The sequence below is a fragment of the Cyprinus carpio genome, unplaced genomic scaffold, assembly GCF_018340385.1.
Source record: "Cyprinus carpio isolate SPL01 unplaced genomic scaffold, ASM1834038v1 S000006728, whole genome shotgun sequence".
Lineage (NCBI taxonomy): Eukaryota > Metazoa > Chordata > Actinopteri > Cypriniformes > Cyprinidae > Cyprinus > Cyprinus carpio.
The window spans coordinates 644253-666573 of NW_024879331.1; the positions used below are offsets into that span (position 1 = coordinate 644253).

General features: G+C 36.4%; 2 protein-coding genes across 2 annotated transcripts; both read right to left on the minus strand.

Annotated features, from left to right (window-relative positions):
• Nucleotides 1–675: 675 nt before the first annotated feature.
• On the minus strand, nucleotides 676–10168 carry LOC109055954 (HHIP-like protein 2). The gene is made up of 9 exons (XM_042755606.1): nucleotides 9626–10168; nucleotides 7524–8176; nucleotides 6652–6795; nucleotides 6164–6495; nucleotides 3790–3916; nucleotides 3448–3593; nucleotides 3252–3333; nucleotides 2259–2341; nucleotides 676–1921 (listed from the first exon to the last, which is right to left on the minus strand). The coding sequence occupies exons 1-9, from the start codon at nucleotides 9962–9964 to the stop codon at nucleotides 1371–1373; spliced, it is 2457 nt and encodes an 818-aa protein (XP_042611540.1). The 5' UTR covers nucleotides 9965–10168; the 3' UTR covers nucleotides 676–1370.
• A 1410-nt stretch (nucleotides 10169–11578) lies between these two features.
• LOC109055943 (sushi domain-containing protein 4-like) lies at nucleotides 11579–16940 on the minus strand. The gene is made up of 9 exons (XM_042755604.1): nucleotides 16651–16940; nucleotides 16431–16569; nucleotides 15448–15651; nucleotides 14440–14613; nucleotides 14086–14274; nucleotides 13445–13636; nucleotides 12609–12753; nucleotides 12142–12527; nucleotides 11579–12025 (listed from the first exon to the last, which is right to left on the minus strand). The coding sequence occupies exons 2-9, from the start codon at nucleotides 16561–16563 to the stop codon at nucleotides 11988–11990; spliced, it is 1461 nt and encodes a 486-aa protein (XP_042611538.1). The 5' UTR covers nucleotides 16564–16569; nucleotides 16651–16940; the 3' UTR covers nucleotides 11579–11987.
• Nucleotides 16941–22321: the final 5381 nt, after the last annotated feature.

Sequence of the window (22321 nt, forward strand, 5' to 3'; positions counted from 1 at the left end):
TTAATAAAGTAACTGAAAAAGTTACACTATATTACATTTTAAATAGGGTAACTTGAAATCTGTAACCTATTACATTTCCAAAGTAACCTTCCCAACACTGTTGATACATCACTTGCATAATAATTTGGAATGCAGTGTAGAATTGCTGAAAATATACTATACAAATGTGTAAGATGATGGTGGATACATTATGCTCCACACAGTGATGGCTTAAGAAATAACGGCTTTTATGTTGCTGAGGTCTAGTTTAAAGAGAATTGTTTTTTTCATGACCCACTTTTATTAAACATTGTAGAAAGTGTTGGAAAATCTTTTTTCCTCTGCAAATTATGGGTGATTTTATCATAAAAAAGGGCAAATCACATTCACTTAAAACAAGTGTTTTATTATTATTTTTTTTGTGTGTGGAATAACAGTTAGCAAAAGCTCAATTGTTCAGCATCAAAAGTATATCCATTTTCAAAGTCTGTTTTACCTTTGGAATAATGTGCATGTACAATATGACTAACTTGCATATATATATATATATATATTTATATTATACATATATATATATATATATATATTATACATATATATATATATATATATATATATATATATATATATATATATATATATATATATATATATATATAAAACTATTTTAATACAGCAAAATTCTAAAAACATGTTCAGCAATAGTGGTTTCCCTTAAATCTTCAATCGCAAATCTACTTTTGTAGTTGACCTAGTACTACAAACACCAAGGGTGAAGTAATTTACACCCTCATATAGACTTGGTTGGGATCTACATTATAATTCATTTTATTGTAAGCAAGACAAAACATTTTATTGAACCATTTTTGCTTGCCGCAACAAAGACTTGTGCATGGTATATATAAGTTTGCTCTCTGTCTGTGTCTATTAAAGGAAAAGCAGTGCCACTTTGGGTTTACATTTCAAAACTGTGCATTTTGGACTTTCTTAGGTATGTCATAAAATTAGCACATTTTACAATGGTATGTATTTTAGTTTCAAAGAGTTATGTTTAAAAAAGGCTTTCAAACACATTTTTAAATTTCTTTTTATTTAGAATTTCTCCTTTTGATTTTAGTTTTGATCTAAAATAAAGATCATTGCCCCAAACTAATTACTTCACCACATTCCAAAAATAAGACCAGCATTTGAAGAATGCTTGTATGTCGCATGCTAAACGAAATCAACTGTTGGTGCAGGACTGTTGTGGTTTTCTCTTTGGTCTCTCATATCACACATCTGACTGACCTCAAAACTGCTATTCAAATGATATATTGTCTGAACAGGATCTCTTTGAATTCTCTTTACTGCTCTACATTACTACCATCTAATTACTACACCACACGCATGGCTTACTTAAACAGTTTTCTCTTTTTTGTGAGAGGGATATTTTCTTTTTGCTGTTGTCTTTTCCTGTTGACTCGATTCTTTTTAGAAACAGCCACCTTAGGTTTGCTCTTCACGGGTTTCTTAACCTCTTTTTCAGTCTTTTCAATCTTCTGTAGCCTGACTTTAGGCTTTGTCACATCTTTTAGTTTTGTTGGTTTGACAGATTTGGTTCTCTTTCTTTCTGGAGCTCCTTTTATTGACAGTTTGGGATTATGAGATGGCTTTCCTGTGGCTTTTTTGTCCTTCTTGGTTTGTAGCAATGACTTCTTGTTAGGAGGAAAATTCTTTGGTGTTTTGGTGCTCGCGTTTATTTGCTTCTCCTTTGCCTGAGTTGTCTTTTTTAGCTTTTCTTGGCTCAACTTTGCCGTAGTGGTTTTGGACAGGATTTTTTTCTTTGGTGCAGATGTAGTGGGGTTGGCCCTTGTGGGCTGGCGTGTGCCCGGTGGTTTAGTGGGGAGTATGATCTTTTCCAGTGGTGATCTTGTTGGTGTTTCATTTATGCCAAGCACGGTCACTTAAAAAAATAATAATTATAATAATAATTAGTCTTCAGGCAATTCAGTTGCATAACCCATTTCAATGAGTCGAAATGAATTTCTTTGGTTTTCTTAAAAACAAAAACAAATTAACATTAAAAAAAAAAATTATAGAAAAAAATGTAAAAATACTAATTAATTCCACAAACAATTACAAAGAAACAGCAAGCAACATTAAATTTTGTAGTAGAAAAACCAAAGTACTTTTTTCTTGTAAAATGTACTTCAATAATGTTTTTTTTACAGCATCGAAAAATATTTTTTAAAGTGTAAACATAAGACCAAATAATTTTTTAGGATGTAAAATATTATTACATTCTCTAGGTATGAATGGCACTTTCTTCCCTCTGATCTTTACAGGAAGTGGCTTGTATCTGCATTTTCCTGGAGGTGCCCTCCTGTAAATAAAGACAGACAGAGGGGATGCAGAGGAAATAACTCCATTAACCTTAAACATTTAGGCCTCCTTTAGTACCGTAAGGAAAAAAAGAAATTTGAAGCATCATAATTATTTCAACATGTATATTCAAGGCTGTGTGTGTATGTGAGGACAATAACCTTCTACAGCTCCTATTAGTAATGAACCTCTTTTTTCCCCCCACTTGGCTATTTAAGGAGGGATTACAGAACAGCTGGGATTAATATAAGGTATTGCTATTAGTAAAACTGATTTCAGATGTGCCAGTTATCTCCTGCTGGTTCCAGCAATGATATGTCTCTTGATTTATCCATCAGTTAATTATTTCAAAACATCAAACTGCTTATGTTTACTTCTTTATATTATTATTTCAGTCTTTAAAGATAATTTTGTCCACTTTTTTTTAATCCTTTACTAGATTCAATTTATTTTAAAGGCACTGTAATAAAATAATAATAAACAAACAAACAGGCATTTCCATACATCAGACACCCATCTCACAGTATAGCATGAACACATAAATCATTGAGTTATCACTGATTAGTATTCATGATCTGTGATAGATTGTTGATAGCAGATTTCCAGAAGTCTGGATGGAAACCATTTGGTGAAAGCATGCGCCACAGATTCCAAGATTCCACCGCGTGATGCTTAAACTGATACGTCCTTCAGTTCTTTTGTCTCCCAGCGTGATGTCTTAACTGAGAGTTATCTGTTTTATTCTTTTAATGGGGAATTTATCCATGATCGGTTATATAGACAGATTAGGCTAAGATAATTTTTGACAACTCATCAAATGCATGCATATTGATATATAGAGATACTGCCTTCGTTTGCAAGACAATGTGTTTAAGTAGAAAACGTATCCAAATGTAGCAAAATATACCTACCTGGATGGATCCATGAATTTGTAAAGAGTGCCAAAGGGAGACATTGCACTTGGGTAGGAGGTTGCCAGAAAATAAAGTTCTCCTAGGAAAAAAACAAACAAACAAACAAAAAAACATATACAATATTAATGCTTTTCAGCCACATAGTTACTTTAATATTTATATTGCACCTTTGCAGTACTGTGCACAAACCCACCCGCTTCATCCTCTGCAAATGAGATGATGAACTTATGGTGATGATTTATAAGGCCCGGAAAAGAGCAGGTTTTTGTGTCACCCATACATACATTCTTTTCCCTCCAACTCCCAGATTTCTTATCCTCCTCCAGAGCCATTAATCGTCTGAATAGGAACAAAAGCTTGAATTGTCATTTTTCCCAGACATATTTTAAGAAAAAAAAAAGTGTGACCGAATAACCTAATGAACTGTAATTCTCACAAGCTGTAACTTTGTAGCTGTAATTGAGAGTTGATTATGCATCAGTTAGGTTTAGTTTTTCTTAAAGTTTTTCAAAAATGAAAGATAGTTGGCCCTTACCCACTCATAAAGTCTCCAAAAATATAAACACCATTGAGGTTGGGGGATTCGCATCCTCTGTACACGTAACCTCCAGTAACCGATTTCCCAACATGGTGTCCATAGGCAAATATCGGAAGAATGTCATCTATAAAAACAAAATATATTTTTGTGGGCTTCAACAGGATTTGTGTAATTAAAACAATGTGTAAATAAATGAGAGCTTTTTCATTATGTAGTTATATACTTGCTGATCAGTTTCATTCAATTTCATTCTAAAAAGCACCTTCTGTTATCATTTCTTCATTATTTGTGTTGCTTTGATTCAGAATTATTCTCTTTCTTTTTTTTAAAACACAAAATTAGATGTTTTATGAATCCAGAATCTCAAACATGCTTCCTACATTCTAAGATAGTGCCAACCTCTAAAAAAGACAGAAAAAAAAAACCTATAATAAATCTGATACATGCAACTGTGTGTTATATTCTATTGACTAGTAACTCAAAGGTTGTGGGTTCGAGTCTCAGTACTGGCAGGGGGAGTAAATGACCAGCGCTCTCTTCCACCTTCAATAGCACGACTGATATGAGACCCTTGAGCATGACACCGAATCCCCAGCTGCTCCATGGGTGCCGCAGGAAAAATTGTCGCCATACTTGGCCACACGTCTTGTCACTTTAAATTCTTAAAGTAGCTTTACATTAATTTTGTCTGAGGAAAATACTAAAATTTAAGCCATTATTATACTGAATTTAGACTTAGTCGCATTACATTAGATCTCACTGTCACCAAATAAATGTCATCCTTTCTTGTGTCATGTGACCAATTGCAATTCAGCTGGTTTGAAAAATGCAGCCTTAAATAAGTCTAGAGAGCAATGCAAAGGACAACATTATAAATACATTTTCTCACACAAGTCTATCATAGGACTTCAGAACACTTCAAAATCAAGGATGTTACAAAATTCAAGATTGGGAAGACTAACTAAGAATTTGCCATTGTGAAACCCATATTAATTGATCACTATTCTGAATACTGGTGTAATGTTTCTGTTCTGTTGTGTTTTGGTTTTGTTTCTCTGTGTTCCAGTTGCCTGTGTTTCCTCATTAGTTTCCTCATTAGGTTATTGATTTAATTACTCCACACCTTTATCTGTTTCTCCCTGATTGCCCTCACCTATTTAAAGGGATACTCCACCCCAAAATGAAAATTTTGTCATTAATCACTTACCCCCATGTCCTTCCCAATCCCTAAAAGCTTTGTTCGTCTTCGGAACGCAATTTAAGATATTTTGGATGAAAACTGGGAGGCTTGTGACTGTCCCATAGACTGCCAAGTAAAATACACTGTCAAGTTCCAGAAAAGTATGAAAAGCATCGTCAGAATAGTCCATTTGTCATCAGTGGTTCAACCGCAACATTATAAAGCAACAACAATAATTTTTGTATGCTAATAAAACAAAAATAACGACTTTATTCAACAATTTGTCCCCTCTGTGTCACTCCACATCAGCGTAGCACCATTTTGGAGAATATGAGCTGAACGCAGGCAGCGTATGCTCTTCTGTGTCATACAGAGGAGACAAATTGTTGAATAAAGTCGTTATTTTTGTTTTATTAGTGTACAAAAAGTATTGTCATCGCTTCATAATGTTATGGTTGAATCACTGATGGCAGATCAAGGCAGATTCTGACGATGCTTTTCATACTTTCCTGGACCTTTACTTGGCAGTCTATGGGACAGTCACAAGCCTCCCGGTTTTCATCCAAAATATCTTAAATTGTGTTCTGAAGACAAACGAAACCTTTACTGGTTTGGAACGACATGGGGGTAAGTGATTAATGACAAAATGTCTATTTTGGGGTGGAGTAACCTTTTAAGCCCTGTGTTTTGCCATAGCTCTTCAGTTCTATTATTGATGTTTTTTTTATGTATATCTTTTATGTTTCTCCTGCCTGTGGATTTATTATTAAAGGACTTTCTTGCATATTTTTACTCCTGCGTTGTGTGCTTTCCATAGCCATGTGACAATTGTTCTGTTTTTTTATTTTGGGAGTTTGGAAGTATAAATCAACTTTTCTTATACAAAAAACAAGCTTAGACATTCTGCTTAAGGTCTCCTAGTGAATTCCACGGAATGAAAGAAAATAGTATATTAAATGACGTGGGAGTAAATTATGGCATTTTTTTTTAAACCATTCATTTAAAATACTTTGAAAAGCTCAAAATTGACAATATCCAGAAATCAGGAGCACAAATTTATTGACTAGCCAGTGGTATGAAGTTCTCTAGTGACCAATTTCAGTGAGCAGTAAAAATGTTTGGAATGCTCCATTTGATCTGCCATTTTCTCTGACCCAGATGTGTGTGTGGTTATTCTACAGTCCAGCTCACCTAGAGAAGAGTTCTGGCATAATTTAATGTCAAAGCACTCAAAGCCTTCTTTGGCCCTCCATCCATAGTTTCCTCCTTTCACAATGATGTCAACCTCCTCGTATCGATTTTGACCCACATCACCGCAAAATATTCTCCCTCTCCCGTAACCTGTGAGCGGATCCCCTCGATCCACTGAGCAGCGCCACATATTCCTCACACCGTAGGCATAGACCTCTGGCTTTGCATCAGGCTCTCTGAGAAAGGGATTGTCTGGAGGAATCTTATAGGGCTTCCCATCTATACTGCTACCATCCACATCAATCCGAAGCACTTTTCCTAATAATGCTGATCTGAAACATATTTGCATAGCAGGTAAAACGTTTATGATAAAGTGTCTGAGAGGGAGTTACTGGAGAGAGATTTATCAAAGCACTAAGCATGATTTGTAACACTCGTATTATTAATTCTACACCAATCAATTTTGTCAGCTTAAAAACTGTTCTTACCTGTTTTGGGAATTTCCAAACTTTCCAAAAGGGTCTCCTGCTTTTCCACCATCCCCTGTAAAGATGTATAGATATCCGTCTAGACCAAACAGAAGCTGCCCACCATTATGGTTTGCAGCAGGCTCCTCAATCTCAAGAAGAACTCTGTAGATACATATTTGTTTAGAACTTACAAAAAATTAAGGAGGAAATCTGCATAAAATAGCCTACTATTTAAAGTCTACTGTCATCTTAAATGGATAGTTCACACAAAACTGATATGTACTCACCCACATGCCATTCCAAAACCTTTATTCCGTTTATTTATTTATTTATTTTTTTTCAGGCAGAATTTTTTTTTTTGACCATTTTACCTGCTATCTTACTCCTACAATTAAACAGGCAGTTTGTAGTGACTAGAAGGCATCCAAGAAGGCAAAAACAAAACATAAAAGCACCATAAAAAGGTCTGTACCACAATATTTTAAGTCCTCTGAAACCGTATGATGATAGCTTTGCGTGATGAACAGTTCATTTTCACAGAAAATCAACTATGGTGTGAGTTTTGACTTCAGACTTAATTTGGTCATGAGACATGAAAGAACCAATGAGGTTTGATGATATCATTAGCATGTAGCTTGACATGAGATATCATAATTTGAATTATTGTTTTTTTTTTTAGACTTGACCAACATGTTAAAGACGAATATTTAATGCAAAGGAAAAAAGAATAATCTAATGAAAGAGAAGAGTTTTAGTTCCACAGAAAAAATAACAGCATGCGGATATGGAACAACTTTAGGTGAGAAAATAACAGATTTATACATTTTTGAGTGAACTATTCCTTGAACACGTGTATTTTGACAGCATGTGCATGGATCAAACCTATTAACCTCTCTGAGTGGGGGTCTGCCACGTTCATGTCATGATCCGAGACCTTCATCTCGCTGATGCGAATTCTCTCCAGCATGCCGTTGATCAAAATGGAGTAGTAGATGAAGAAGCGCCCATTGTTTCTGTACTTCGGATGGAAGGCGAGACCCAGGAAACCTCTTTCATCTCCCAGCCACTGTGTGGTCAACACCTCTCCGCTAATGTCCAGGAAGGGCTGTTCTAAGCGGCTGCCGTCTTTCAGATACACCCATACGAAGCCAACCTGTTCTGCCACGAACATGCGGTGGGTATCATCTCCGCTGTGGACCATCAGCACAGGGTTCCTCAGCCCATTGGCCACTTCCGTCAAGCACAGCTGCAGGCAGCCTTTGGTGTCCTCCACCACCTTGCCCAGATTGCTGTACAGGTCATTGTTCCTCAGGACGTTGGGGTAGCAGTAGTCCTGGTCAGCGAGGTTAATGAGGTTGCAGAAATGCGAGCGGTCTTTCTCACACGTCTCCAGCAGGGTTCGGCTGTCGGTTAGGTACTTGACCACAGAATGGCACTTGCTGTGGAAATCGGAGCAGTAAGTGAAGCACAGTCCTGGTAGGTGCCGCACTGGAGTGTACGGGTCTTCAGCATCAAACAAGTGTGCGGCATAAGGAGAACACTCCTGCGAAAAAGCAATACAAGCCTTAAAATTAACTAGACTTTTACACTTTCTGAAGCTTACTGGTTCAAGTCAAAAGTCTTTGATGTTCAAGTCTATAACAGGGGCCCAGTCCTATTCCTGGAGTTCTTCCATGCTGTAGTGATCAGTTCCAACCAGTGTTGTAGACCCATCTTGAGTCCGATTCCAAGAAAATTTTCATGGACTTGGGAGCATTTGGACTGAGCCTTGATTCAGACTCCAGACTGAGTCCAGGCTTGAGTACTACAACACTGTGGAAATTGTCTAATCATCAGTCTAAATGATAAACATTGTCTAAATCAGTGGTTCTCAGTTCTAGTCATCACGTATCCCCGCTCTGTTTGTATTTCTTATCACTTCAGACGTTCATTCTATTCGACTGTGAGTGCCATGCGAAGTGGACTTCAAAGGATATTCCACAATGATTCCAGTTTGAAGGGAGCATATATGTTCCATTCAAAAGGCATTAAAATGTGCAAGACGTTATGTTCCGAAGTTAAGTAACCTGTTTGTAATTATCTAGTGTTCCTGAAGAGCTTAACTGGTTCAGGTGTATTTAATTAGGACTGGAGCTGAGCTACTTTCCAGGAAGGTAGGGCTCCAAGTGCAGAACTGAGAACCCCTGCTCTATAATATGACCTTGCTTTCTCCTTAAACTTAATCTCCCCCTACATGTAAAATCACTTCAAAATGTAACTGTACAACTTAAAAAAAAATAGGAGGTATCATTAATCTGTAGCACAAACACACTATAATCTTCAGATTGGGATTTTGTTTTTAAAAGCTCTCACATCTAACCATATGCATAAGCAATAATAAGACTGACAATTGTCTTGCCAAGCACCACGAATAAAAGAATTTACTGTAAATTTCTGCAAATGTATTTACATCAGTCAGTCACAGCTACTGAGAAAAATAGAATTTATTTAATCATTTAAACGTATTAAGATTTCATATTTGTAGACTACACTCTATTCTGCTGTTAAAAGCAAACTCTTCCAAACTATAATATATATATATATATATATATATATATATATATATATATATATATATATATATATATATATATATATATATATATATATATATAATAAATCACCAAATTACATCCCTTACATTTCAGATTTGACATTAAGCTATTTAATATGAGAGAGTAATGAGCAAATGCAGGATATTAGGCTTATAAAATATAATGTTCTTCAGAGCAGTATTAATTGTTAAAATTGTAATAATATAATATAATATAAATATAAATATAATATAATATAATATAATATAATATGAAAGTGCAACTCTTCAGATACCTTCTAACACACATTTGAAACATTTCAAAAACAACCTTGTTAAAACATAACACAAAATATATAAAAAGTGCAGTGTACTACGGCAGATATTTCAGCTTATTTGTTAATAAAGGATCAGACGTACCTGACACATAATATCTTTTACCAAATCACCGCACACTGCATATGCCTCATCACCAATCAAGTCCATTATATCCCAGTATCTCATTGCAATACTGTTGTCCGTTTTTTGGTCACAACAGCCAAATTTCTCATAGTGCCTGCAAAACTCAAGGTGGGAAGGGGGTTTGAAAGGTGGCTGGTAGTCCAAACACTGAGGATGTGCCAAAGTGTGTCTCAAATAAGAGAAGTAAATGATTATAATGACGCGTCTGAAGGGTCCTTGGAGCCATTTGGTCCTCTTGTTCAGGCAACTATCATCAGGGCTCTTTCCACGACTTAGTGAATCCGGCTCTCTCGGCATTTTTGCCGTGTGCTTAGAAGTGAAGGAGTGTGTTTGCTATTGAGCGTGTGCGTGTACAGTATATGTCTGCTTAAGCAAGCATATGCTGTGTGCGTGCGTGCGCGCGTGCGCTTACCCCACTCTTCTTTTAATGGGCGCGTTTGTCATTTGATAACAGAAAACCATATTCTTGCCATATACTAAATTAGCGATGTAATATTCGCACAGTACATTAAACTATCAGATATTTTTGTTTAATCATTGGTTAAATACAATAAATTTTTAAATTCGATACATTTCTGATACTGTATAAAAACTCGTTTCTGAGATGAAAAAAAAAAAAGATTTACAAAGCTTTGAGCGGAATTAATTTTATAGTAATAATAATGATTATTATTATAATATATATATTTTTTTCTGTACAGCCTGTTAGTATCATAATTTATTACATTACCTTTAAACAGAAATATAACCTAGTTAGGTACGAGGACATATCAAAAATACTTTCTAGTTCCCACTCCATATCAATAAAACGAACGAATCAAGTATCCATTCTTGATTTACATTTTGAGTGTTTATTATTTTGTATTATATATATATATATATATATATATATATATATATATATATATATATATATATATATATATATATATATATATATATATATATATATATATATTGCATGATTAGTTTCTATTGCCTTTATGAAATTAAGAGTTCAACACTAATTTAGTTAAACTTATGTCCCTGAAAACATACTCATGTGGGACACCTAGTGGACAAAAATATCCTTCTGTAAAATAAGAAAACTGTGAAATGAATCACTACTGATTTACGCGTCTTGTTTGAGTATAATAAAATATGATGAAAAACTATATAAAAAAAACTAAATAAAAATAAAAATCCATATACTGAAAAATACTACCACAAGAAGATTTTTTTGAGCCAAATTACCTGTAAATAAATGCTGTTTAATCTGTTTAATGGCCAATAACTATGAAGACTATATTTATTTTATATAATTTCTCCATCATGATCGATAGACTTTTAAATTAATTAAGTAGATAAATTTGCAGCATAGAATTGTTAAGATCTTATCCAAATCTTGCTTGCTTACAATTGGCTAACTTTCATAACTGCACAGTGATATATATCTTTAGAAGAAAGTCTGTATTACACATGCATAAGCCATCTGCTGCGCTTCAATGACAGACAAGTTCAAAGATGCCTCTTTAAGTTTCTTCATATAATCCATACATATGCGGGGGTCCAGCTACATGAACTGGAAAGCGTTTATGCTGCACTTAATGAGTCTTCTCATTCTCTAAGAAATTAAAAGTTACTTTTTATCTGCCCATGTTAGCAGCATTTTTTTTCTTTTCCAAAATCAATTTAAAACAGAAACTGAGATAGATGACATGTTGTTAGAGTTGTGTTCTCATCTACATTTGAGGTCTGTTAAAACTAAACCCACTTATAATGCAGCATACAGTATATGTGTTATTAACCAATTTTGCAGGCTATGTTGTCAGCTTGTCATAATGTTTGCAGTACACCTGCCTTTAGCTTGTAGTTTCGTCCACAGTTAGCCTGGATTAATGCACTGAACTTAAATCACAATCAACTCAAATGTGAAGTTAACATATTATTTATTTAAGAAATGTTCATCATTGTTATAGTCCATACCATTTGAAAGCTGGCCAGAATGCAGCGCAGTTGCTGGGTAAAAGTCACAAGAAAAATAATTATGAATACTTGGATGCTATACTTGGAAAGTTAAATTAACGTAATATGCTATGGTCTAATGCATAGTTCCTTCATGGGACTAGGATTGGGAGTTTATTTAGTTTTTGATCATTATATTTTTTATTGCCTATCCTTCCCTGCTGTGCTCTTCATTAATTATAAGTGTGCAACGATTCCTTATGAGCAGTAATTTGGCCTGTGACATGTTGTTGAACAAAATCAGAAATAAACAATGATATTACTAACAGTGGAGTGAAACAATCTCAAGTATCCCATTTTTAGTTAAAGGTAACAATCAGTAGTCCACTTCACCATCCTCCACGAGAGGAATTTCTGGAAAATACAAAGCAAAACACTAATAAGTGCATCAAAATTCCAATTATGTTACAAATGATACGATACAACAGTGTGTGACTCTACCACTAGGTGACAGCAGCCTACAGCCTTACCATCTGCAATGTCTATGCTGGGGCTTGTGGAGGCGGTCTCCTCCATAGAGGTGATGGCATTGGTTTTCTCAGATATGTTATTGAGTCCACCAGCATGGGAGGAAGATGGCTGTATGCCTTGAAGACATTCTGATGTGTCCGAGATGCTATCATAGGTCTCACCCTCACCGGTGTCCAAAGGCACACCATTCTGACTCCCTGTATGCCCGGGATATGAAGGTGGGTTTTGTTCTTCTGAATCCTGTGAGCTCCCCAGACCAGCAGGGGGATGATCGTTTGGGGGCTGACAGTAGGTACCACTAATAGCCTCTTCATAAGAGGGAAGAGGTACAGCAACACCATCTATAACCAAGATGTTTGGATCTCCGCTCTCAGCTTGCTCTTCACTGAAAAAGAAAGAAATATGTTTTAACAAGCAAGTTTAGAGTAGATCAGACTACATTGTCTGGTTATAATGTTGGCTGTACCTTGGACTTTGCTGGGATTTGCATTTCAAGTGGAATGTCTTGCCTGTGATCACTAAAAGAAGGGCTAGCAGCACACTAGTGGCTGTGCATGCCACTACTTTCCATGTGGTTAGTAGGGAATCTTGAAAACCAGGCCAGGTTGTCTCTATGGGAAGAAAGCAGCCAAGTTTAACATGTTTAGAATATGAGATATGACTCTTAACACTAGAGCCACCACGGGGTAAAATTTACCCATGGCTGTTTTTCAAGTGTACGTAGCAGGTTTTCAAGTCTCAGCCATTGACTTTCACTAAAATTGTTCCCTGTTGTTAAAAATTGTTTAGATAAAACACTTTAACTGCCAGGGGTCACTGTATACCTAAAATTTACCCAGCGGGTAAAATTTACCCATGCACATGACTACTGTTTTGATATGGCTAAAAAGCATATTATGTCATCATATTATGCCAACTGTCTTCACGAAGTAATGTCTACAGTCATGAAATTATTAATTTTTAGTCATCAACTATGTTTTTGTCCTGCTGTCCTAAATTTAAGGCAGTGATTACTCCAGTCTTCAGTGTCACATGATCTTTCCAGAAATCATTGCAATATTCTGATTTGGTACTCAATAAACTCTATTATTAATGTTAAAAAGAGTTATATTATATACTATATATTACATCATGTATATCATTAACATAATATATGCATAATTAACCCATTAATATCATAACGAACATTATTAAAACATCTTATCGCACATTCCTTGTGTTAATGTGCAGAGTTCATCAGAATACATTGTTCCAAATAAAATGTTTGTAAACGTTTACTGAAACTGATGCAGGCTAATTTACCATCTTTGATGCAGTAGAACTGCATTTGTGGAAACCATTGTCCGTACTGGCAGGTGATGTATTTGTAGTCATTCGCTAGAGAGTAGCCAGGATAACAGTAGTATTCTACGACCGTCCCATGAATGTAGCGGTCACATGGTTGTGGGTGGCACATGTAATCTCCATGTTTTATCATCGGGGGTAAAGAGCATGCTGTAAAATACCAGAGAAAGAGAGAAGAAATCTTAAACTGATAACTCATTTCTCTTCCTGAGTCCCAGACCTATTTTAGTATCTGTCCCTGTATTTGCTTACAGACACTCCTAAATTACATAATTACTTTTTATGTAATGTCGACATTTATAGTCTGTTGACGTTTCTGCATATTTCCTTTAATTACATTTTAAAAGTAGATTTCAAATGTTCGAGATTTTACTATAAACTATAAACCATAAGCTAGTATGCAAGAAGTAGCTTTTCAACAATAGTTTTCAGCGTGCAATTATAAAAGATTTTTTTATTATAAAATGAATCTATTAAGTTAATATTATAGATAGATAATATTAAAGATAATAAAATATTATAATTACAAAACTATATCTTCTTTTGGTTATATCTGTTGGTTTTCCAACTCAAAGCTGAGAAATTATACTGATATTCACCCTCAACATCAAGGCACCGGGGTGGCGTGTTTGACCAGATGAGGTTATACATGCATTCCAGAAATTCAGGTCCTTCCAACTTGTAACCAGGAAAACACTGGTAGTGGACTACAGTTCCAACAGGCACAGAGAACTCTGTTTCTGAGATGTTCATGTAACTGTGAGGAGGTATCAGCGGACGGAGGCAGCCTGTGGAGACAGAGGGCAGTGCATGAAACCCTTTCCAGTTGTAACCTAGATCTTTAGTGGAGGATTACATGAAAATATAAGAGTGTGGTGTTGGATTATTGATGTATAGTCAGTTAGAGAGTAGATTTGTTTTGAATATTTGTTAAAAAACGGTTGCCATCAAACCTTGACAAGTTGGCTGATTATCCCATGTCCCATCGGCCTGACAGACTGATTCCATAGTTTCCGTGTCAGGGTATCGGATCTGAAATCCCTCATGACAGCTAATAATGAGGCTGTCGCCAGGCCTGTATGTTTTATTTGTGACATCAGCATCCTCGATGAATGGAGGAAGACAATCTTTGAAAGATAGATTAGCTACATTAATAAATGATGCAACATGTTTGTACAATTAGTTAAATAAAAATGAAAGAATTTAAATATTTAACCTCTTAACTGTGAAAATGCACTATATTAATTTTTTATTAATTTAAAATGAATATTTTACAAAATATTTTGGATTCTAAAATTGCTATAAAATTAAAACCATTTGTCTAAATAAGTTATATTCCAAATTTGAAGTTGATATTACAAAAACCGATGTTCCTGATTTTGTTTAGGCGTTATATCAAAAATAGCCACAGGGTGACACCCAAACTTCATAGAATTTTTTTTAATGCATTTTTTTTTCTGTCACTACAGAACTGCACATGACATGCAAAAAAATAATAATAAATCATGTGCACGATTACTATTTCCTTCCCTCAATTTGCTAATTTGTTCCCTCGATTTGCTATATCATGCGCACAATTTATAAATCGAGGGAACGAATTAGTAAATCATGAACAATTTATAAATCAAGGGAATGAAATAGTAAATCATGCACACGATTTAGCCTACTATTTTTTTTCCGCATGCCATGTGCAGGGCACCGTAGTGTCACAAATGTATACATTTCTGTAGCAATATTACTTCTATAACAAAATAACAAGCAAACATGGAACCTTGAGTCTCAGACCTTTCCAACAATACATGTTTTGTCAAGATTAGGAAAAGTTTTTATTATAAAATATTGTAGTAAATTTTGTTATATGATGCTAGACACCGCCTACTAGGGGGAGGAGCCTGCTAAAAGGTTTTAAAGTACGCTAACAGGATGCTGACAGTAAAAGGGTTAAGACTGAGTAGCCTCACCTTCTGAAAGGCACACTGGTTTAAGGCTTGGTTTCCAGCCTACCGATCCATTATGGAAGCGCACACAGATAATCTTGGCTGGCCCCTTTAAGCTATAACCATCCACACAAGCGAACCTGGCCACTGAGTTTTCAAAGAACAAACCGCTGCTTGGAGTTCTGATTCCGTGCTCAGGAACACCAGGATCCTTGCAGAACTGCTCCACTGAAAGTACACAATAAGAACCAAATCATGCATTTAAAGCAAATTTGACATCTTATGATCGTGCCAGTATCAGTGTTTGATCTCGACATCTGTAACAGTTCAGTAACTTAATATGCATTATGATAACACAAAATAATGATCAAATCCATAATCCAAAAGATGGAAATTTGTTCTTTCTTTCTTCTAATTGTTATCTTTTCTTAAAACTGTTTTCTTATTATCCTTTCCATTTTTGCATATGGTCTTGCAACTACTATCACCTCAGGAGGGTGGTGAGCACATGATAGTGATGTCACCCTGTAGCTAATTTCTGTTGGGTGAAACTGTTACAACTCAGCCCATGTTACAACACTCCCTAAACAGTCTCTCAACATCACACTCAATAAAGCATTTTCATGCTACGTGAGAAAACACTTTTCTGCTGAGATGTTCATTTTACTCACTGTTACATAAATGTCACCTACATAAAATGTTTTTATAGTCAGGAGGAGTTTAGGGCCAAGATGATGTCTGTAGTTTTATGAGTGTGCTTCTTGCTTGTTGTGAATGTTCTGCTTAGTCATGACCAAATGTTATTCCATAATACAACATGCAGCTGTAAAGCAGCATTGTCATGTCATTGAGAAACTGATGCTGGATAACAGAGAAGAACCTCTAATGAAGATGATGGGCCAGGCTCTTCAGCGTGTCCCATTACACTGGCAACAACAAAGGAAGTCCAGCATATTCAACATATTCCTGTAAATGATATAATTGCAGTTTTTATGCAGATCTCTTACCTATTGTGTTAACCGGGAAGGCGGTGACAAAAGAAGGGAGGAAGAGGGAGAGGATAATCGAGAGAACAATCTGGCCGTAGACAGGATGTCCAAACGCAGATTTCTTGCCTTCTTTATCACCATGATGAAACATCTTTCACTGAATAAAATTCATCGGGTCACAATGCTCTGTAATTATGACGACAACGACAAAAAGCTAGGTAAAACGTGAAAATGTTACATCTATTGGGATTGCATCATGGATTTTCAGCTCTGCAGAATCTCCTCGCCGACGCGCAGAACATGATGACCAGTAAATCCCCATATCAATTCGTAAATACCAAAATAGTCTTTTCGGGAACTCGTGTGTCGCAGATCCAGCACGCATTATTATGCATTATCCATATGTCTTCGGCAGATCAAAATAAGGCTCGCGCAACATAACGATGCTGTCTAAATGTACGATGGACAAGATGATGATGAAAAATGCGTCATGCGCGTCACTGATCTACCTTACCCGGTTGAAAACCAAGGTCTATTATATAGTGCTCGCTGTTTCCTGCTCTCTCTCTCTCTCTCTCTCTCTCTCTCTCTCTCTCTCTCTCTGATCTCGATAAGAAATGGAATAATAACTTTATTTCGGCTGTAGATCCGTTCTTCACTGGAAACTGTAAAGTATTGAAACCAAAATTATCCCGCCTGTGGTGGTGTGTAGGTTATCTCGTGATGAATTATTATACAGGTCAAAGTACTAGTGTGGAGTATTATAAAATGAGTAACAGGGAAGAAACGTTTTTAGACAGAGGAGTAACTGGCAAAAGCAAGCATCACAATGCATACATACATACATACATACATACATACATACATACATACATAATTACAGGGATGGGCAGTATTTCAGATACATGTATTTAAAACAGGGGGCAGCTATGACCTGATTTGTTTCTGTAGCTCAAGTGGTAAAGCATTGCGTTAACAAGCGCAAGGTTGGGGGTTCGATCCCCGGAAACACATGATAGGTAAATATTGATAGCCTGAATGCACTGTAAGTCTCTTTGGATAAAAGCGTCTGCTAAATGCTTTAATTTAATGGTTAGAGAGTCAGACTTGTAAAGTCGCAGATTCGAGTGCCGGCAGGAGTTGTAGGTGGGGGAAGTGAATGAACAGCGCTCTTTTCCTCCCTCAATACCCATGGCTGAAGTGCTCTTGAGCAAGGCACTGAACCCCCAATTGCTCCCTGGGAGCTGGAGCAAATACGGGTGCATCTCAACAAATTAGAATGTTGTGGAAAAGTTCATTTATTTCAGGAATTCAACTCAAATTGTGTAACTTGTGTATTAAATAAATTCAGTGCATGCAGACTGAAGTAGTTTAAGTCTTTGGTTCTTTTAATTGTGATGATTTTGGCTCACATTTAACAAAAACCCACCAATTCACTATCTTAACAAATTAGAATTATGGTGACATGCCAATCAGCTCAAAACACCTGCAAAGGTTTCCTGAGCTTTCAAAATGGTCTCTCAGTTTGGTTTACTGGGCTACACAATCATGGGGAAGACTGCTGATCTGACAGTAGTCCAGAAGACAATCATTAACACCCTTCACAAGGAGGGTAAGCCACAAACATTCATTACCAAATAAGCTGGCTGTTCACAGAGTGCTGTATCCAAGCATGTTAACAGAAAGTTGAGTGGAAGGAAAAAGTGTGGAAGAAAAAGATGCACAACTAAAGGAGAGAACCGCAGCCTTATGAGGATTGTCAAACAAAATCGATTCAAGACTTTGAGTGAACTTCACAAGGAATGGACTGAGGCTGCGGTCAAGGCATAAAGAGCCACCACACACAGACGTGTCAAGGAATTTGGCTACAGCTGTCGTATTCCTCTTGTTAAGCCACTCCTGAACCACAGACAATGTCAGAGGTTTCTTACCTGGGCTAAGGAGAAGAAGAACTGAACTGTTGCCCAGTGGTCCAAAGTCCTCTTTTCAGATGAGAGCAAGTTTTGTATTTCATTTGGAAACCAAGGTCCTAGAGTCTGGAGGAAGGGTGGAGAAGCTCATCGCCCATGTTGCATGAAGTCCAGTGTTGTTTCCACAGTCTGTGTTGATTTGGGGTGTAATGTCATCTGCTGGTGTTGGTCCATTGTGTTTTTTGAAAACCAAAGTCACTGCATCCGTTTACCAATACATTTTGGAAATGCTTCCTTCTGCTGACCAGCTTTTTGAAGATGCTGATTTCATTTTCCAGCAGGATTTGGCACCTGTCCACACTGCCAAAAGCACCAAAAGTTGGTTAAATGACCATGGTGTTGGTGTACTTGACTGGCCAGCAAACTCACCAGATCTAAACCCCATAGAGAATCTGTGGGGTCTTATCAAGAGGAAAATGAGAAACAAGAGACCAAAAATGCAGATGAGCTGAAGGCCACTGTCAAAGAAACCTGGGCTTCCATACCACCTCAGCAGTGCTACAAAACTGATCACCTCCATGCCATGCCGAATTTGAGACAGTAATTAAAAGCAAAGCGGAGCCCCTACCAAGTATTGAGTACATGTACAGTAAATGAACATACTTTCCAGAAGGCCAACAATTCACTAAAAACTTTTTTTTTTTATTTTATTTTTTTTTATTGGTCTTATGAAGTATTCTAATTTGTTGAGATCGTGAATTGGTGGGTTTTTGTTAAATGTGAGCCAAAATCATCACAATTAAAAGAACCAAAGACTTAAACTACTTCAGTCTGTGTACAAAATACTATTTTGTATTTTAAAGCCTTTGGAAAAAGTCAAATGTAATTTGTATTTAAATACATTTAAGATTAATATTTTTGTATTTTCAAAATACATAAAATACTTTGTGCTTGTCAACATCTTTATCAGGGTGCTGATTTTGTGCATCAACTAGTTCAGGCACACCCCCTCCCTCCAACATTCATCACATGAGCTGCATCTGTACATCTCCACTCAGCACTGGATGAGGTGAGGATGTCATGGTCAATTGTACTGATTGATTAAAGTTAAAGGTCCCCTGAAGTGCCTTGAAACAGGCAGCTTTTGTTGACGTAATTTCAACTGAAACAGGAAGAGAGGGTGGGACATATCGAGCAGCCCCGACCTCTTTTTGGAATACCCTGCCTTTAGAGATCAGACTGGCCCCTTCCTTGTCTATTTTTAAGTCCTTGCTAAAAACTTTTTTATTTTCCTTAGTGTACTGACTACTGTGATGTGCTAAATTTTGAAATGGGTGGTTTTAAATTTTTGTCTGGTCTATTTTTCATGTATGTGTAATATTCTTGCTCTTCTGTAAAGCACTTTGGTCAGCCTGGAGGCTGTTGTAAATGCGCTATACAAATAAAATTGAAATTGAAATTTTTAAAATAACCAAAAGCGTTTTCAGAATCAGAATGAACTTTATTGCTTTATTGTTTTCACACACGAGGAATTTGTTTTCATGACAGAAGCTTCCGCAGTGCAACAGAATGACAGCATCAGAAAAAAATAATAATAATAAAAAAATAGAACAAGTAAATAAGGAATAATAATATAGAAATTGACAATTGTATGTGCAGGTATATTACAATAGACAGTTTTGTATGTACAGGTATATTATGTGCAAATTTGAAGTGTAGACTAAGTATTGTGTGTTAGACAAATAAGTGTATGAGTGTATAAATAGTGTTGTGTGTTCCAAGATTATTGTTAAGTGTTCATGAGATTGATTGCCTGAGGGAAGAAACTCTTCCTGTGTCTGGCCGTTCTGGTGCTCAGAGCTCTGTAGAGTCGACCAGACGGCAACAGTTCAAAGAGGAAGTGTGCTGGATGTGAGGGGTCCAGAGTGATTTTGCTAGCCCTTTTGCTTACTCTGGATGAGTACAGTTCTTGAAGAGAAGGGAGGGTTAACCAATGATTCACTCAGCAGTCCGGGCTACCCTCTGTAGTCTTCTGAGGTTAGATTTGCTAGCTGAGCTGAACCAGACAGTTATTGAAGTGCAGAGGATGGATTCATTGATGGTTAAGTGGAAGTAGTTTGCCGAGTAGCTTTTCCAACAATCATTTTGTGAGAAGTTTATGAATAAATGGATTTCTTCACATATAAACTGATAAGGCTGTGGGTCATTTTTGTAGGACACATGTGAAAATGTGAAAGTACACTACATAAACCCACACAAAAGAATCAAATCATGTAAAACCCAGTAAACTTGAGATTATGACTTGTGACATTAGAACAAAACACTGTTTAAATATGATAACATATGTATAACATTAAATTAAACAATATTGATTGAACAATACTGATTATTGATAACAATACTGAGACAAACACTGATGAATGGTACACAACAAAAAATCTTCAGCTTTTGGTTTTATTGTTCATAAAAAATAATAATAGTGTTAAATGCTTTTTAAATGAATTCTATTGAATGAATTTTAAAATGTACATTTAAACTTTCTTATTTGAAAAGACTTTATATAAAACAAAATAAACTATACATGAAATAATTATAAAATTATTCTTTTTTTTTCTTTTTCGTTTTTGTAGTTTTGTATTTCCAACAGGGCAGGACATTCATAGTGCAGTTTCAACTGGCTGTAAACTAAAGTCATTCTGGGTACATTCATTTTCTGAACTGCAAAGAACAACAAGGCCAGATCAGTTTTGAAAACAATTTTTTCAATAATATTGTTTTCATAACATTTCAGTTTTAGCTAGAGACAAGAAATTTACAGTCATTCCAACAAGTCTTATCCTTCACAGAATGTGTACAGTAAACAAATGAATTGGTACATACACAAAGGGACATTACCACCATCTTTATATACAGTTATCATTAGATACTGTTTCTTGAAACTCGCCAGAATCTGATGGATTGCATTTCTGTACAGTTGCTTTACGACCGAGCAAATAATGCACAAGTACTAACAGAGCAAAACCAGCCACTACTAGGAATATTATCAGCCCAGCATACTCTCCTGGGGTTGACAGTGCCCCTCTTGCTATGTAATTCGGTGATGGTGTTGTGAATACTTCACCATTATAAAGACTACGAACATAAGTGCACTCAGTTCCATTAACGAGGATGAAAGGCTCATAGCATTCACATCTATAACTTCCTATGGTATTTATGCACTTGTGTGCGCAGCCGTGATTAGAATCACATTCATCTACATCTTCGCAGTTTTGGTCGCTTCTAACAAAACCAGCCGGGCACCAACACGCCGACCCGCTTCTCATACACAACGCCTCACAAACTTTCGTTGCACAATAGAAATCACAGCGGCGCGGATCTCGTGCATTTGTACGGAATCGCTCCTTACATGAACACTTATACCCGGCTTTCATAGGAGTACATGTATGTTCACAGGGCGCAAACGTGCACCGTGCATTATCCAGAACGACCGCACGTCCTTTGCAAAGATCCCCTTGAGAGTCCTCACACAAAAATCCATCCAGTTCGTCCGTGCATGGTCTCGGCGTCCGCGTTCCGTCGCTGGAGACAGACATGCATAGTGGAAGGCACGGCGCTTCTTCGGTCTCCAAGTTGGTCCATTCGCCTTCGCGTAATGTGCTGGTATTACTTAAACACTTGTCGTTTGGTAGATGGAGTCCGACCCAAAAGTGCCCGATCAGGTTATCAATAAGATAGTCGACAACTTTATCTGATCCATTTGATTGGACAGATAACTGACCGCCCAGGTCTCTGCATTTCTGTTCAGCCGTTTGGAAGTCCACTGGCATTTGGTAAATGTTTGCACAGTGTTTTAGATTGCTTGAACAAGCACAGCTACATACCATTCCAGCGAAAGACGAAATTACCATGATGAACAAAATCGTTTGTTTATAATTATCCATCTTATTTAGATTTCAAGAAGTAGACGGCAGCTTAAGCTGCATCAAGGATATGGTGTTC

Coding starts and splice junctions, on each gene's coding strand:
- LOC109055954 (XM_042755606.1), bottom strand. CDS start 9,964: ATGCCGAGAGAGCCGGATTCACTAAGTCGTGGAAAGAGCCCTGATGAT. Junction 8,177..9,625: donor TAAAAGATATTATGTGTCAG/GTACGTCTGATC, acceptor GCTTTTTCGCAG/GAGTGTTCTCCTTATGCCGC. Junction 2,342..3,251: donor AAATTCATGGATCCATCCAG/GTAGGTATATTT, acceptor CTTTATTTACAG/GAGGGCACCTCCAGGAAAAT.
- LOC109055943 (XM_042755604.1), bottom strand. CDS start 16,563: ATGTTTCATCATGGTGATAAAGAAGGCAAGAAATCTGCGTTTGGACAT. Junction 15,652..16,430: donor CTTCCCGGTTAACACAATAG/GTAAGAGATCTG, acceptor GTGTACTTTCAG/TGGAGCAGTTCTGCAAGGAT. Junction 12,026..12,141: donor CAGCATAGACATTGCAGATG/GTAAGGCTGTAG, acceptor TGTATTTTCCAG/AAATTCCTCTCGTGGAGGAT.